Source organism: Hoplias malabaricus, chromosome 1 (assembly GCF_029633855.1).
Source record: "Hoplias malabaricus isolate fHopMal1 chromosome 1, fHopMal1.hap1, whole genome shotgun sequence".
NCBI lineage: Eukaryota > Metazoa > Chordata > Actinopteri > Characiformes > Erythrinidae > Hoplias > Hoplias malabaricus.
Window position 1 is genome coordinate 32,288,550 of NC_089800.1, and position 17,162 is coordinate 32,305,711.

General features: G+C 45.4%; 1 protein-coding gene across 1 annotated transcript in view; it reads right to left on the reverse strand.

The window, feature by feature from the left end:
* Window positions 1–16,889, reverse strand: part of grin3ba (glutamate receptor, ionotropic, N-methyl-D-aspartate 3Ba) — a 145,624-nt gene extending 128,735 nt beyond the window's left edge. Inside the window, exon 1 of the mRNA XM_066662397.1 lies at window positions 16,392–16,889. Within this exon, the coding sequence (XP_066518494.1) occupies window positions 16,392–16,889 (498 nt within the window). The remainder of the gene's footprint in view (window positions 1–16,391) is intronic.
* Window positions 16,890–17,162: the final 273 nt, after the last annotated feature.

Below are 17,162 nucleotides of genomic sequence, written 5' to 3' on the forward strand. Positions count from 1 at the left end.
CAAGCACAGTGGCCAATGAAGTGAGTCTAATTCTAGTCTAAAAGTACAAACAGTGTAACCTTTAAAAAGGAACAGCAGTGGTGTTAAAGTCCAGTTGTGTTCCCTAAAGGTTCATAACATGTTCTTCTCCAGAAGGAGAGGGAGATATCTCTAATCTTTCATTATAGAACTGTGTAAAATAAAACAGAATAAAAGTCCTGGAGATGAAATGCAGCACATGAAATTAACACAACTTTAAAATCTTCAATTAATATAGAATACAGTTATATTCCCTTGAGGGTAACACCACAGTGACAGTTTTTCTAACTGTGAAATTAAATATATCTTGGTCAAACTGAAAGTTCACATTAAAACTGTCAAGCAATTCATAATTTTACTATGACATTTCACAGCACATTTTTTCTTGGTTAGAAAAGAGGGCTTAGGACTGAAAGGTCACTGGTCCAATTCCCATAACCGGCAGGAATATTGGGGGTTGTGGGAGTGAAAGAACAGCACTGTCTTCCTTCCTCAATCCACCACTTAGGGTCCCTTGAGCAAGGCACCGAACACACAATTGCTCCCTGGGTGCCAGGGGATGTTCACAGTCCTTAGTGCACTAATGTGTGTGTGTGTGTTCACTGCCACAGATGGGTTAAAGCGGATGGCACATTTCATTGTACAATGACAAATAATTTCACATTTACATTTATTTCACATGGGCTGATACATAACAAAACAAATGTTGTTGTGTTTTTTAGTGCATGTTTGTGCTTGATAGGAGAGGAGAACTATGTTGTGGCAGCTGTGGTGAGTTCTCTGCTGATCTCATCACATCCCAAGCTCAAATAATACTGCCTTCCCAGTCTTTCTTGTTCATTTTGTCCATTTTAGGGGGTTTAATAAAGAGCACTCAATGCAGAAGTGCCCTCTAGCGGGCTTGTTGTGGTTAATCAAAATTAATTAGTTGATAGCGTCAAATGTCCTTTTGACAGAGTAAACAACACACACACTTTTCAGAAGTAATCTATCGCTAACTACCCACACTGCGAATTTCAGCCGCTCACACTCGATTGTTCTCCAGAAAACACTCCAAACACACCCTGCTCTGGCCTGGGGTTCACACCTGGAGCTCAGCGACCTTTAAAACCATGCCTTTAAAACCTCTGTAAACACTGAAGATCACTTCAGAATCTGTCATATTGAATCACTCACGGTCTCAGGAGAGGCGCTGCACCCACGGAAAGCTCCTGAACACTGGTTAAAGCTACGGATTCACTCATAAACAATGCAGCGCTCCAGAGCTCTCTATGCTTTATGTAAAGTCTTTGTGAATTCAACCATTATGGTGGTCCTTAAATTCCAGCGTTACATGAGCTGGGGCTGTCGCTGCAGTTTTGCGCGGCTGCCGAATTTGGACTGCACATGCGCTGCCGATAGCTCTGATATTTGACTATTTTCTTCTACGAGCATAAATGTAAAGAGACACTGCCCTGTTTGGTTGAACGGCATGTGTGTTACACATCGTTATTTGTTGTGTTTTACTCACTCATGAAGATAAAGTTCCTCTCTGCTTTGGAAAACTGTGTCTCTCCTGCTAAAAGCTGCATGCGTGAAAGTCCGCACATGCGCCGTCCAAATCGGGTAGCAACAGCATGTCAGAAGTGATTGATACCTCTGTAAACCAATGCATGGGTTCAGATTAGATAGTGCACAATCACATGACTGGAATTAGGGCTGTTATAAAGGGACAATACACGCCAACACAGTGTGGATTGTATTAACAGAATTAACAAAATAAATTAATGAGCAGTATAAAAAGGAAAATATATATAGGAAAGATTACCCTGATTAGAAGTTCAGTTTTCAGTTTTCATGTTTCAATTCCATTTTGATTAATTGCCCTGCCCTAGGCTGGGTTATTAAAGCTAACATTATTACAGAGTCCAGATCAGCACTCAGGGTGAATTTGGCTCAATTCTAAAAGAACAGAGCTTCTAGTTTCTAGGTTAAAGACGACTGAGGAGTTTATGAACATGCTGGAGAACAGAGATTAATGTCAGTGTAGAGAGAGAGAGAGAGAGAGAGAGAGAGAGAGACAGAAACAGAAAGTCTGGGTTTTAGAGAAACTAAAGAAGAAGCTGTTGCTCAACTGCACTTAACAACAACAATACGGTCAAAAATAGTGGGCTTTAGGATTAACCCATAGAACTCAGCAGCACTACATTTGTTTATGAAGAGTCTAACAGCTACAACTCAGAAAATACACATACACGAACAGCAACAAAAAAAATCATTATCTTCTTCATCATCCTCATCACGGCCAGGTCGGACCTTACTCTTCAGGATCTCTGTCTGATTATGTGTTCAGGATTGTGTCTGCGCTGGGATTCTTCTGGAACAGGACTTTTGGCTCTAATCCCATTATAACAGCTGTGTTACTCCTAGAACTTCCTTCAGAACAAATGAGCCACTGTATATCACTCTGTCATGCGGGGGACGTGAAGAGTAGATATACGGGAGGCGGACACACTTGCTACAACACAGATGATTTAATAAAGAGGAAACACAACAAACAAACTTGACAAGAAACACGAAATAGCATGACTAATAAACATAGGGAAGAGCAGGAAACAGGGCAAGCTAGAGAAACATAAACGAGAAAGACGAATGGTGCAAGAGAGACGGGTAAGCGTGAGGACGAAAATATAACATGACAAACGACAAAACATGAACAGCGCAAAACAACAATGCAACGAAAACAAACACAAACGAACTAGAGGATCATGAGAGGAGTAAGAGAGCGAACGAGGAACGAGAAACCAGAAAAGAGTAACAAGAAACAAACACTATAATAACGGCACGACTTTACAGGGAGAAAGAAGGAAACAAACGACAACGAAAACAAAACAACGAAAACAAACAAACAAAATGACCGATAACAGGAAGTGAGGGAAGAGGGCTTAAATAACAGAACAAACTAGACACACCTGACACGGATAACGAGGGACAATGACAAAGAGGCGGAACGAAGGCGGAGCTAGGAATAACAACAAAGAGAGAGCCACATAGAATGGGGAAAACAAACAAGAAAGTGCCAGGATGTGACAGACGCCCCCCCCAAGACGCGCAACTCCTGGAGCGCGAAAAACTAGACACTCCAGGAGCTGGCGCAGGAGGGGGCCAGAAGAACAAGACAAAAAACGAAACTAGAAGACTTATGATAGGACAGGAAATGGAAATGGAGGTAAGAGACTGGACTTAAACGGACATCGGACAGAACTAGAAAGAACAGAAGGGGAACGAGAGAAGACAGGAGTAGGAACAGGGGAATGAAAAATAGACTGGAAATTAGATGGAACACTAAACGGAGACTGAGACTGGAAAGGAGCAGATACACGTGACGGGACTGGGAACTGGACATGGGTATGGACAGAGGGTTTAACTTGTGACTGAACATGACTAACAGGGAATTGGACATGAGACTGAACAGGACTAACAGGGGACTGGACTATTCTGGAAATAGAGGGACAGACACTGGACTGGAACATAGGCTGGACTTGAGGCAAGGGAACTGGGACCAGGACTTTCACAGGGACAGACATTAAGACGGTGACAGGGACCGGAACTGAAAGAAAGGCAGACAAAGGCACAGGGACAAGGACAGAGACAGGAACTAGAACAGGGACAGATACTTGAACAAAAACAATAGGTGGGTGCCCAGGACTGGCTAATGTCTGTGGGGAAGTCTGAGAAGCCAGCCTGGGCACAGTTCTGGGGATCGGCCCTGAAGTCCTTGGGGCCGTCCTACGGGTACGATCAGGAGCGGCCGGGGCCACAGTCACGGGGGCCAAAACGACCGGAGCCACAGTCACGGGGACTGAAACGGCCGGAGCCACAGTCACGGGGACCGAAACGACCGGAGCCACAGTCACGGGGGCCGAAACGGCCGTAGCCACAGTCTCAGGCTCAAAAGCGGCCGAAGCCAAAGTCACAGGAGTAGGAGTGGCTGAGGGAGCTGCACTCATGGAGACAGGAGGTCCTGCGGCGACGTCCACGGAGACAGGAGGACCTGCAGCGACGTCCACGGAGACAGGGAGCCCTGCGACGATGTCCACGGAGACAGGGGAACCTGCAGTGACGTCCACGGAGACAGGAGAACCTGCAGTGACGTCCACGGAGACAGGGGAACCTGCAGTGACGTCCACGGAGACAGGGGAACCTGCAGTGATGTCCACGGAGACAGGGGAACCTGCAGTGACGTCCACGGAGACAGAGGAACCTGCAGTGATGTCCACGGAGACAGGGGAACCTGCAGTGACGTCCACGGAGACAGAGGAACCTGCAGTGACGTCCACGGAGACAGGGGAACCTGCAGTGACGTCCACGGAGGCAGGCGGAACTGCGACGACATCCACGGAGGCAGGCGGAACTGCGACGACATCCACGGAGGCAGGCGGAACTGCGACGACGTCCACGGAGGCAGAGGAATCTGCGACGTCATCCACGGAGGCAGGCGGAACTGCAACGACGTACACGGAGGCAGAAGGATCTGCGACGTCGTCCACGGAGGCAGAAGGATCTGCGACGATGTCCACGGAGGCAGAAGGATCTGCGACGTCATCCACGGAGGCAGAAGGATCTGCGACGATGTCCACGGAGGCTGAGGAATCTGCGACGTCGTCCACGAAAACAGGCGCGGCCGGAGGCGCCGCGCGCACGAAGACAGGCGCGGCCGGAGACACCACGCTCACGCAGACAGGCGCGGCCGGAGGTGCCGCGGGCACAAAGAGAGGCGCGGCCGGAGGTGCCGCGGGCACGAAGAGAGGCGCGGCCTGAGGTGCCGCTCTTCCAGGAACAGAAGCTGAGACGTCCAGCGGGGCAGGTGCTCGTGCTGCTCGCCGAGCACGAGTTGAGGATTTATCGGGTTTAGGGGCACCGATGGGCGCACTCTTGAGGTATTCCCCCAGAGGTGCGCCCCTGTTAGCCTCACCTCCGTTGTCCTGAGGTAGGAGGCTAACAGCCCCTACCCATAACCCCCCCCAAGAATTTCCCCGGACCTGAGGGGGTTATCCTCGGAAGTAGGGATACCGGCAGATCAGCGCTCCATAGCTGGGGTTCCTGCAGAGACGTCCTCGGGAGCAGGTTGTGAGTATCTCTCCTCAATCAGATTTAAAAATGTCTCAACAGTGAGTTCAAGGGCCTTCACATTTATTAACTGTTCTGCCCACTGCAACGCCTCTCCTCTTAATAGATTCTTAACAAAGAGGACCTGGACAATTTCAGGTGGAGCAGGACAGGTTAAAAATTGAAAGTACAGTCGGCACTGTAATAAAAATCCCTTGCAGTTGAGTCCATTTTCAAACTCGCTGGGTACTCCCATGACCGATTGCAAAACGGTAGGCTGATCATCAGTCCTTAAGTTTAGTAGATCCTCCGCGGTCTTTATGGTCTCACCCAGGGATAGAGCTGTGTTGGCTGTGTCCTTATACTGATCGGTCATTCTGTCACGCGAGGGACGTGAAGAGTAGATATACGGGAGGCGGACACACTCGCTACAACACAGATGATTTAATAAAGAGGAAACACAACAAACGAACTTGACAAGAAACACGAAATACTATGACTAATAAACATAGGGAAGAGCAGGAAACAGGGCAAGCTAGAGAAACATAAACGAGAAAGACGAATGGTGCAAGAGAGACGGGTAAGCGTGAGGACGAAAATATAACATGACAAACGACAAAACATGAACAGCGCAAAACAACAATGCAACGAAAAACAAACACAAACGAACTAGAGGATCATGAGAGGAGTAAGAGAGCGAACGAGGAACGAGACACCAGAAAAGAGTAACAAGAAACAAACACTATAATAACGGCACGGCTTTACAGGGAGAAAGAAGGAAACAAACGACAATGAAAACAAAACAACAAAAACAAACAAACAAAATGACCGATACCAGGAAGTGAGGGAAGAGGGCTTAAATAACAGAACAAACTAGACACACCTGACACGGATAACGAGGGACAATGACAAAGAGGCGGAACGAAGGCGGAGCTAGGAATAACAACAAAGAGAGAGCCACATAGAAAGGGAAAACAAACAAGAAAGTGCCAGGATGTGACACACACTCTGCTACATTTAACGGGTCCATATCCTGAAAACAATAGAAAACAGCGCCTGTTCCTTTAAATGATAATGAGCCTGGACCGTTTTCTCCTTAGCAGTTTCTGCAGAGGCTTTTGCTCTCCTTTAAAGGAAATGTCTACGACTGTGGGGAAACACTGTTCTCTCTGGTTTGTTTACATTCAGATGCTCCATGTCTTTAAGGTGGAACAGTGTGTTTGAATAAAAAGTGTATCTTGTCTGTAAGTTTGACAAAGTGAGAAGTATATCTTGTCATGTAAGTGTGACTGAAATCACAGAGGGACTCTTTTAGTAATTTTAAAACCCCTCTTTCTCACGTTAAACTGTTCTTGTCTGAGAAGGGCTGTGGATTTACCTGAGGAGCTGCGATAATGTAATTATTATGATCTGAAAGACTGACATGGCATATTCAGGTCGAACTGAAATCACTGAGGGACTTACACTGGTAATAATTACATTATCCCTGTCTTATTAGAGGTCCAGGAGATGTTGTAGGTGAATGTTAAAAGCTGTTCTGAGGCTGAAAAATACAAGTCAGGATTGTATGCAGTGAAAGCCTGGGTTTAATGTACATATGAATGCGGTCAGCGTTATGAATGACCGAGGGTTAACAGGACATCGGCGGCTAAAGAGCTGTCTCTAAGCAGAGGATTCATTAAGTTTAAAAGCCTTTCCTCTGTCATGTCTGGCGAGGAGCCACAATGAAGCCCATCCCAGGGCCCAGCGACAAGGATGGAGCTTTATTCAGAGGCAAATGAGCTTTTTAATGTATTAATTTTCATTTCTGTGACAGAAGTATCTTGGGCGCAGAAAGAGACTGAGTTAATGAACGCTGCAGATAAACAACGAGGGGGATTTCTGAAGCGCTAAATAAGCTCCATGCTGGTTATCAGTCAACAGAAATGGCAGCAGAGTGAGAGAGAAAGAGCAGAAGAGGAGTGAAACGCAGCGAAACACCTCTTCCCTGTCTTGGGAGAGAGGACACAGTCATGGGAAAGGAAAGAAATTCTCTTTTCATTTAAATCACAGAGGAACTAAATTAAGATTTCAAGCCCTCTGCTCCAAAAGAGACCCAGCTGACGGACGGACGCCGGCCATTTTTAACTGTCCAGAGAAGTGAAGTCACTCAGTAGCGACAAAACACATTAGAGAGAAAAATCACCCGCCAGAGTCCAGCCAGAATAAACCTCTCCACCACGTCCGCTACATGAGCAGAACCATTTCAAATAAATGTGGACGCGCTCTCTCCCTCGTCCAGACAGATTTATAGCTTTTGTTCTGTCTCTGGTTTTTAATTTACTAAAGTAGACCTTCAGGAAACTTAACAGCTCTGAAACAGCATCCATACACCACAAACACTCCTCTTACGAAATCACCCTCCTCCCCTCCATTAGCTGCTGGGGCAGCATCACCTCCAACATCCAAAACTTTGGCAGGAGTCGTATAGATGTTTCAGATGCCAGATGACTGAAAACACACCCTTAATAATCCAGCAGCCAATCACAATGCTCTCTGGAAAACACGCCCCAATAATCCAGTGGCCAATGACAAAGCTCTCCTGAAACTCATCCCTCACATGATCCTGCATCCAATCACTATGCTCTTCTGAAATGCACCCCTAACACTACAGCGGCCAATCACAATGCTCCCGTAAAACACGCCCCTAACACTCCTGCGACTGATGACAACGCTCTCCTAAAACACACCCGTAACATTCCAGTGGCCAATCACTACGCGTAAAACATGCCACTAACACTCCTAAAGGCCAATCACTATGCCCTCCTAAAACACGTCCCTAACACTCCCGTGGTCAATCACTACGCTGTCCTGAAAACATGCCCCTAACACTCCTGCGACCAATCACAACATTATCCCGAAACACTTCCCCTACAGTTTGAAATGTGATGCTATATATATATATATATATATATATATATATATATATATATATATATATATATATATATATATATATATATAGAGAGAGAGAGAGAGAGAGAGATGTCTTTCTCCAGGAGTTCTCCACAGTCTCTCTCTCTCTCTCTCTCTCTCTCTCTCTGGAACACAAGGCAATAGGAGCGTTAAGAAACACAGGGGGCGCTAAATACCCCAACGCCCAGCTCGGACTGTGCTAAAGTGGGGCAATCATGGACACTGATCAATAATATTGATTAATCACACACAGAGCTCCATTGCGCGCAGGAGTGATGGGAAATGAGTGTGAATCTGTACCAGCCCACGTCCTACTGCAGAACCCTGGAGACTCACCATCCTGACCTCAGTCACACTCTCACACCATCAGATCCTCACAGCTATGTTCCAACACATTTTCTAAAGCCTCTACAGGACAGCGCAGACTATGAGGCCCAATCCTATTTCTAATTTCCCCCCTCCTCCTTGGGGTGAGATACAGGGTGTAGTGGTTAAAATATCCCCCTATGAAATGGGGCGACCCTTCGAGATCCTGATATGCTATCAGAACACAAATAAAAATTTTATTCCCAGACAACTAGCGCTATTTTGCACCAGTCTTCAGTGATATCAGAGGAGCTGTTGGATATTTTTTTAGGGCCACATTCGCCTTCCACAATCCTCTTTTTTTCCACAAAAGAGTTCCACAATCATATATAATCCCCCTCTCCCCACCCTTCTGTGATATGGAGCTCAGTTCAGATTCTTATTCTGCATATTTCTGATCAAACCTTCAGTTCCACATTAAATGCTACAGTAGAATCAGGTGCCAGAATGTAATTGTACCACCATTTAAAGGAGATGTCTATGATTGTGGGGAAACCCAATTCTCTCTGGTTTGTTTACATTCAGAATCTCCTTGCCTTTTAAGGTGGAATGGTGTGTTTGAGTAAGAAGTGATTGTATCTTGTTGGTGGCTGAAGTGTATGTACATTTTTATTCCCTCAGAAACACATTTGTAACTTGAGTTGTTTAGTTTTGCCCCACAAGCTGTTCAGAACATCCACTTTCACCGCCTGTTCATTTAAATGATAATTAGTCTGAGTTTTCTCCTTAGCACTGACCACAGAGGCTTTTGCTCTCCTATAAAGGAAACATCTATGATTGTGATGGAAACACTGTTCTCTCTGGTTTGTTTACATTCAGAGGATCCATTTATTTTAATGTGGAATGGTGTGTTTGAATAAGGAGTGTGACTGTTCTGTAAGGTTTTATTCACTGATTGAATTCCCACAGAAACTCATTTGTAACTGGAGTTGTTTAGGTTTTGAGAGAGAGAGAGAGAGAGAGAGAGAGAGAGAGAGAGAGAGATATTTCCGTAATGCAGTTAGCTGTCTCCTGAGTTTGTAGACATTTCCACCTTAAGTGATCCGAAACAGTAAATATAAGTCAGTGTTACCCACCTATGGAGCAGGAATAGAGCCACATCCTCATCTCGTAGCATTGTAGAGTCTTCATTTTGCGTGTGACTCTGAAAAATCTCAATTTGAAGGGTCATGTTACCCTCATACTTCAGGTAAAGGGAGGATTGGGATTCACCTGATTGCAGTGGAGAAAGGAACACCTCCTGATTAATGAACTTCATGAGGAAGAAACAATGGACGAGTATGTCCTCACACTCACTCAGATGGAGAGTTTACATTTGGACTAAATTAACTCCACCCTCAGGGTCTGGGGACAGAGAGACAAGGCCTGTGTTGGATGTAAAACTACTTTAAAAGCAGTGAGCCTCAGGCGATTGTGGACTGCATAACTGCGAGTGCTGGATTTCGAGGGAAGGTTATTTTCCTGTCAGACCGTCTCTTTAATGCCCCGCATAGGAGAAAGTGCTTGGCCCACACACTCTGTCCACTCTCGGGCCGGTTCGGTCCATTGTGGCTGTGTGCTGCCCACGAGTAACAGATAAAAAACTCTTTTGATGCTTTTTCGCTGCCAAAAAAACCCTCTGCATTTGGCCGCACTGTTGGAGACGGAGCTGAGCAAAGAGGCCAGGAGAATACTAACACCCACCCGACCGCCACCCCCAACACACGCACACACCTGCCCCGGCCCCCAGCTCACACAGAGTCTGGACTGTTCTCCTGGGAAAACCAGGACACCACAAGGAGACAAGGCCTTTAAAGGGTAAAAAAAAAAAAATTTCCTCACATTACCTTCTTCAACACTCAGGACCCCCACTGTCCCCCAACAGAGCAGGTATGATGTGGGTGGTGGATTCTCAGTGCTGCATTCTCAGTGCTGCAGTGACACTGACGTAGTGGTGGTTTGTTAGTGTGTGTTGTGCTAGTACAAGCGGATCAGACACAGCAGTGCTGCTGGAATTTTAAAACCCCCTCAGCTTCACTGCTGCACTGAGAATAATCCACCAGGGAAATCATACCTACTCTGTGGGGGTCCTGATAATTGAAGAACAGGTGGATAGGGAGCTAACAAAGTATGCAGAGCAACAGCTACAGTGCTAAAGTGTGTAAGTAGAACTGTAGAGAGGAGCTTTAATGTTTTGGCTGCTTTCAGGGTGATGAAATAAGCTTTCTTCCTAATAACAAACCACTTCACTTTTACAGGATTAAAAGGTGGGGGTGGGGGGAATGCAAGTAAGAAAGGGGAGAGAGTGAGAAAGAGAGCGAGAGAGAGAGCGAGAGAGAGAGAGAGAGAGAGAGAGAGAGAGAGAGAGAGAGAGAGAGACAAAGAAAGCAATAGTCAGATAGGGTGGAGAGCAGTGTAAGAAAGATGGAGAGGTAGATAGAGATTACAGAGAGAGAGAGAGACAGAGAAAGAGAAATAGAGAGAGTATGAGAGAAAGAGAGGTAAGGGTTCTAGTTAGTGATGTGGTCAGTGATGTTGAAGCTGATGGAGGGAGAAATTTTGAAAGAGAAAAACAGAGAGAGAGTGACAGCTGGAGCTGGCGACAGTTTCTGATCAATGCGGGGGAATCTGAAACTGATGAGTGTGTTATTGATGAGTGTGTTATTGATCAGAGACGAGAGCAGAGCCCGGCTGCAGACCTGCAGCAACTAAACAATCCATCAGAACCTGCTGATGGACGAAGTGGGTCCAGCAGGGGGCACTGTCCCTGCGCTCTGTGTCGAGCCCAATGCCTGGATGTAGTGCGGGGGACGCTGTGCTGAATAAACATCGCCATCAAGGTGTAAAACAAAGGTCCTGAGGAGAGTAAAGACACCAGGGGGAGTTCCTGGAACAGAAACAGGCTCGGTGTGACCCCCCATTGTCTTAATTTGCCCCTGTAGTCCCTCTCTCTGTCCTCCTGTCCATTCCCATCTTCAATAAACCACTCTGTCCCTCTATCTCGCCTCCTCTCGACCTTATTGCTGCTGTGTGGTGAGGGGAGGTGGAGCTTTAGAAGCATTCATTCATCAATTCGTTCACCTATGCATAACCTTAACCTCAGTAACCAATTTAATAATTTCACATTCCACAGTTCAAAAAGTATCAGAAGAGAAGTCATCAAAAATTTGAAAAAGTCCTTCCATGTTCCCACAACTACATCAAAACACGAGCAAACACACACACACACACACACACACATACACACACAGTGCTCTAATGATGTATAAACATAAGCTTGACGTATGAGGCTGAAACAATCTGAATGAATAAATCAGTTTTGGTGAAAATGTGTACTTACATTATTTACATAGGACACTCCCCCATTTACCCTCATCTACATCTCATTTGCATAAAGCATGCCTCTATTCAAACAGAAACAGGAAACAATTTCTCTATAAACATCAATCAACAACAGCTCACTGAACTCTAATAAAATTGCCCTCTACAGGATTAACACACAAGCACACACAAACACACACACACGCACACACACACACACACACACACACATAGACAGAGAGAGAGAGAGAGTTAATCTAATTTTTTTTCCACAAAGCAATGTTATAGCATTATATCACAGCAACATCATGGCAACTGCCAGAAATACCATAGAAACCACCAGAAATACAACAGAAATCACCAGAAATGCCAAAGCCACCACCTACACATGACATAACAACCACCAGAAATACCATAGCAACCACCAGAAATGCCAAAGCAGCCACCGGAAATGCCATAGCAACCACCTACTTGTGACATAGCAACCATCAGAAATACATAGCACACATGGGAAATACCATGGCAACCACCAGAAATACCATAGCAACCACCTACCAACAATATACCAACTACCTGAAATTGCATAGCAACCACTAGGAATACCATGAGAACCAACTACCAGCAATATAGCGTCCATCAGAAATAGTTTAGCAACCCCCTATAAACTTATGAACCATGTGGTATACCATAGCAACCGCCAGTCAACACCCCGACCACACACTGGATTTAAATATGCAGATCCTGAGAAACGTTTGATTGGCTGATACCTGCAGGGATGGATATAAATAAGAGTTAGCAGTTTATTTAACATTGACTGCTGCAGTAAGTAGCTTCTATTTAAACCTGCTGTTTCTGAGGAGACACCTCACGACCAGGGAGGAAACTTTCAGAACAGCTAGAAATGACCAGACCTGGGTTCAGAATTGTCCAGCGTGGAAAGGTCACGTGTTCTGTGAGATTTGTGACCAGGTCATACCAGCAGTGGGTGTTCTCTGCCCTAATGGTGTGGCCATTGTCCAGGACAATGTTGGGTCAGGTTTTGAGAGCATGAGGAATCATCTTCACATATAAACTGACCACCACAGTCCTGACCATAACCCCAACTTTGGCATGAGTGGGAGAAGGGTTTATAGAGTGGTCAGTGAAAGCACTCCAACCAAAATGAACACAGCTCTGGGTGTAGAGTGAATCCCATTTCTCATTCTCTGCACCAGTCTGCAGTGATATCAGAGGAGCTGCTGTATTTTAGTTACATTTAGGGCCTTATTCACCTTTAGAAGAGTTCCACATTCATATATTATCCCCCTCTCCTCACTCTTCTGTGATATGGAACTGAATTCAGATTTTTATTCTGAAGATGTCTGTTGAAACTTCCAGTTCCACCTTAAAGGTTGCTATTTATTGTGGAACTGTAAATTTACAGTTACTGCAGAGACATCAGCTGCTACTCATGCTGGTTTCAGCTTGTTCTGAAGTAAACGGCCTTAAGCCACTGAAACTACATTAAACAGGTGATGATAAATACTGAAATCTGTGGGTTTCTTTGGGCACTGTGCAGTGTCTCACCGGAGATTCACAAGGAGTCATAACCCTCTGTTTGGAGTGTTACTCTGAAAAATCTCAGTTTGAAGAGTCAGGTCGCCCTCACCCCACAAGAACTGACTGTCATGAAATGTTGCTATACATGTTACCCTTTCGTTCAAACTAGAGGGCGACAGATCACTCATTGTGCCCCTCGCTTGTCAATGGTGGATTCAGAGGTACGCATGATGTCACTTGTGGGCATGTCCAGGGTGGTGACCAGGGACGGCACTTCTCTGCGATTGGTGAGAGGCCCATCTCATTTGCATAAAGTACAGAAAGCCTTGAATTTATTGGTTGCTCGCCACCTGTCTCCATATTGTGTCATAATCTGTCACTCTGTCACACCCCCTAGAGGTTAAAGAGCTCACACTACTGTCCTGAGATCTGTACTGCTGTCAGTATTTCTGGTGGTCGATGGAGTTTGGACACCCCTGAAACACTTCAAGGTAGAAACACAGATAGAAAATCATCTACTCGTCAAATTGTACGACCTGCACACTTGATGCAGTACCAACAAAACTATTTAAAGAAGTATTACCAGTTGTAATCAATCCCATCTTAACAATCATAAATCCGTCCCTTAGACTAGGTCACATACCCAAAGCATTTAAACTAGCAATTATTAAACCCTTGATCAAAAAAACGAATCTTGATCCTAGTGTACTATCCAATTACAGACCCATCTCTAACCTTCCCTTCATATCTAAGATCTTAGAAAAAGTTGTGGCCCAACAACTTAGGTCATACTTGCATAAGAATAACATATATGAAAAATTTCAATCTGGTTTTAGGCCACAGCATAGCACCGAAACAGCTTTAGTTAAGATAACAAACAACCTTCTTCTCGCCTCTGATCGAGGCTGCGTATCCATGCTAGTTCTACTAGACCTCAGTGCAGCTTTCGATACAATTGATCATACTCTTCTGCTAGAAAGATTAAAAAACATGGTTGGAATCACAGGAACAGCCCTATCATGGTTTAAGTCTTACCTCACAGATCGCTATCAGTTTGTAAACGTAAATAATGTTTCTTCTACTCATACAAAAATGAAATTTGGAGTTCCCCAAGGCTCCATTTTAGGACCTTTACTATTCATATTATACATGCTGCCACTGGGCAGAGTTATTAGCAGGCATGACATTACCTTCCACAGTTATGCAGATGACACACAGTTATACATATCAGCCAAACCAGATGACAAACCTACACTAAAGAAAATGGAGGACTGTGTTAAAGAAGTGAAGCATTGGATGTCATACAATTTCCTTCTGCTAAACAGCAACAAAACCGAGGTTCTCCTTCTAGGTCCAAAACCTGCTATAAATAAGGTATCAGACTTAATACATAATTTTGACTTCCCCGTTCTCCCGAGCTCATCAGCTAAAAATCTGGGTGTTATAATTGATTCAGATCTATCATTTGATCAGCATATAGGTAACATTACAAGAACAGCTTTCCTACATCTTCGGAACCTCGCTAAGTTAAGAAATTCCTTATCCCTCCCAGATGCGGAAAAATTACTTCACGCTTTTATTACATCAAGATTAGATTATTGCAATGCACTTTTATCAGGATGCTCTAGCAGAAACTTGAGTAAACTCCAGTTAATTCAAAATGCTGCAGCCAGGTTCCTCACTAAAACTAGAAAATTTGATCATATCAGCCCAGTATTATCGGCCCTTCACTGGCTTCCAGTTAAATTCCGTATTGATTACAAAATTCTTTTACTCACGTATAAATCCTTACATGGTCTCGCCCCTGAATACTTGCAAGACCTCATCACACACTTTGAACCACCAAGATTACTCAGATCTCAGAGCGCCGGCCTCTTACTAGTACCCAGAATTCATAAGACTTCAGCGGGGGGGGGGGAAGCCTTCTCCTACAAAGCCCCTCAGCTCTGGAACAATCTTCCAGCTAGTGTTCGGGACGCAGACACAGTCACTATGTTTAAGTCTAGGCTCAAAACACACTTGTTCAGTTTATCCTTTGGCAACTAACCTCTGTCTAGTTTAAGGTTGTCATTTCAAGAACTCATGGACATGGAGAATCAGGGTAAACGTGGATGATGTGCTCACAATTTCTCTTGCTTGGAACGAAAGGATGTCTTTGCCTGAGCTCCTTCTGGTTTCCCTACTCCCAGTCTGTTACAGTCAGATCCCTCACTACACTAAAGAAAATATTCACATGCTCTGCTGCACTCAACTAAACTAACTGCTTCCCTTTTACTGTTTTACTGTTTTCTGAGAGAATGGTGGACCACTGATGGAAGATTGTTTGCTGGATTCTCCTGCAGACCAGACCAGACCAGACCAGCTGCTCACCTTATTATTATTATGTAGCATAATGACACTTCATTGGTGATCATTTAAAATTCAATCTATAGTTTGATCAGAGGAGGATGGGTCCCCCATGTGAGTCTTGGTTCCTCCCAAGGTTTCTTCCTCCAGCCTCGAGGGAGTTTTTCCTTGCCACTGTCGCCTTCGGCTTGCTTGCATTGGGCTTTGATTTAAATGTTCTGTTTTGAAACTGTGAAGCTGCTTTGTGACAACGTCAGTTGTAAAAGGCGCTATACAAATAAATTTGATTTGATTTGATTTGATTCAAGGACACAGTGTAGCAGCTACACATGAGCCTGAACTAAGTGCTGGCTAGAGGGGTATAAACACACTCATTCCACCCAGACTCTGGTCCTTCCTGAACCTTCCAAAACCTCACAGCAATGTCCTTCTAAAGCCGCACTAGAAAAGTGTAGATGCCAGGCCAGATGACCCTGGACAACACGTTTCCAAAAAGAGAGCTCATTAAAGGAACACTACATAATAATTTAACCTTAAAGTTACAGCTTCAGAATCATTATGATGCTCCACTGAGCTGTAACAGGGAGAATAGAGCCTCTGATGTTGCTGCTCTGGGCTCAACACTGCAGAAACTGCACTATGTAACTCCCTACCCCTCCCTGTTGATTTCAGTACAGTGCTGTAAAAATAAATTACACTAGGGGGAGCCTCAGGAGTATGGAAAAAAATATGTATTGTTCCTTTAAAGCATGCAATACAGAAAGTAGAGCCTGCCTCACCTGTGTGCTGATTGGTTCTCCCTGCTCGATTATGCTAATGAAGGGAATTTCCAGCAGCATCGCCATGAACTCCACCTGCAGCAGCTCGCGTCGATTCTGCGGGAAGGCGAACACCGCTGACACGCCACCAGCCACCAGCTCTTCACACACTCGTCTTAGCACCGTGTCCGGGTCCTGCGCTCGCCTCCGAGGCCACGCCCCTACACTTGGTCCTGCTCCAGGCCCCGCCCACAGCACCTGCACACTCAAGTTGTAAGGCAGCAGCGTGGCAGGTGCGTGCCTCAGGTACTGCAGGGCCCGTCCGAACGCAGCCTGAACACGGCCCGGCTCTCGCACCGGCAACAGCACCCCCACGCGCAGTGCGTGAACCACTGGTGCCAGCAGGGGGCAGGGCTCCAGGTGAGCACGGCACGGTGGAGTGAGGACAGAGACAGAGAGAGAGAGGAGGGAGTGAGAGAGGCAGAAAAACAGAGAGAGAGCGGAGAGAGGTAAGTTCATCCTGCTCCGAGACACTGCGCGAGACAGAATGACGAGAGAGCATCGCGAGTCAGCGAGAGAGAGAGAGAGAGAGAGAGAGAAAGAGAGAGAGAGAAGAGAGCAAAGAGAGAAGGAGGCAGGGAAGGAAGGAAAGAGAAGGATGGGGATGAAAGAGCAGAAAGGAAAAAGGGAGAGCGAAACAGAGAAGCAGTGAGGATCCAAGAGCAGAGGAAAAGAGAGAGAGATAAAAAGAAATTGGGAAAATTAAAAAGAAATAGAGAGAAGGGAAAGCAG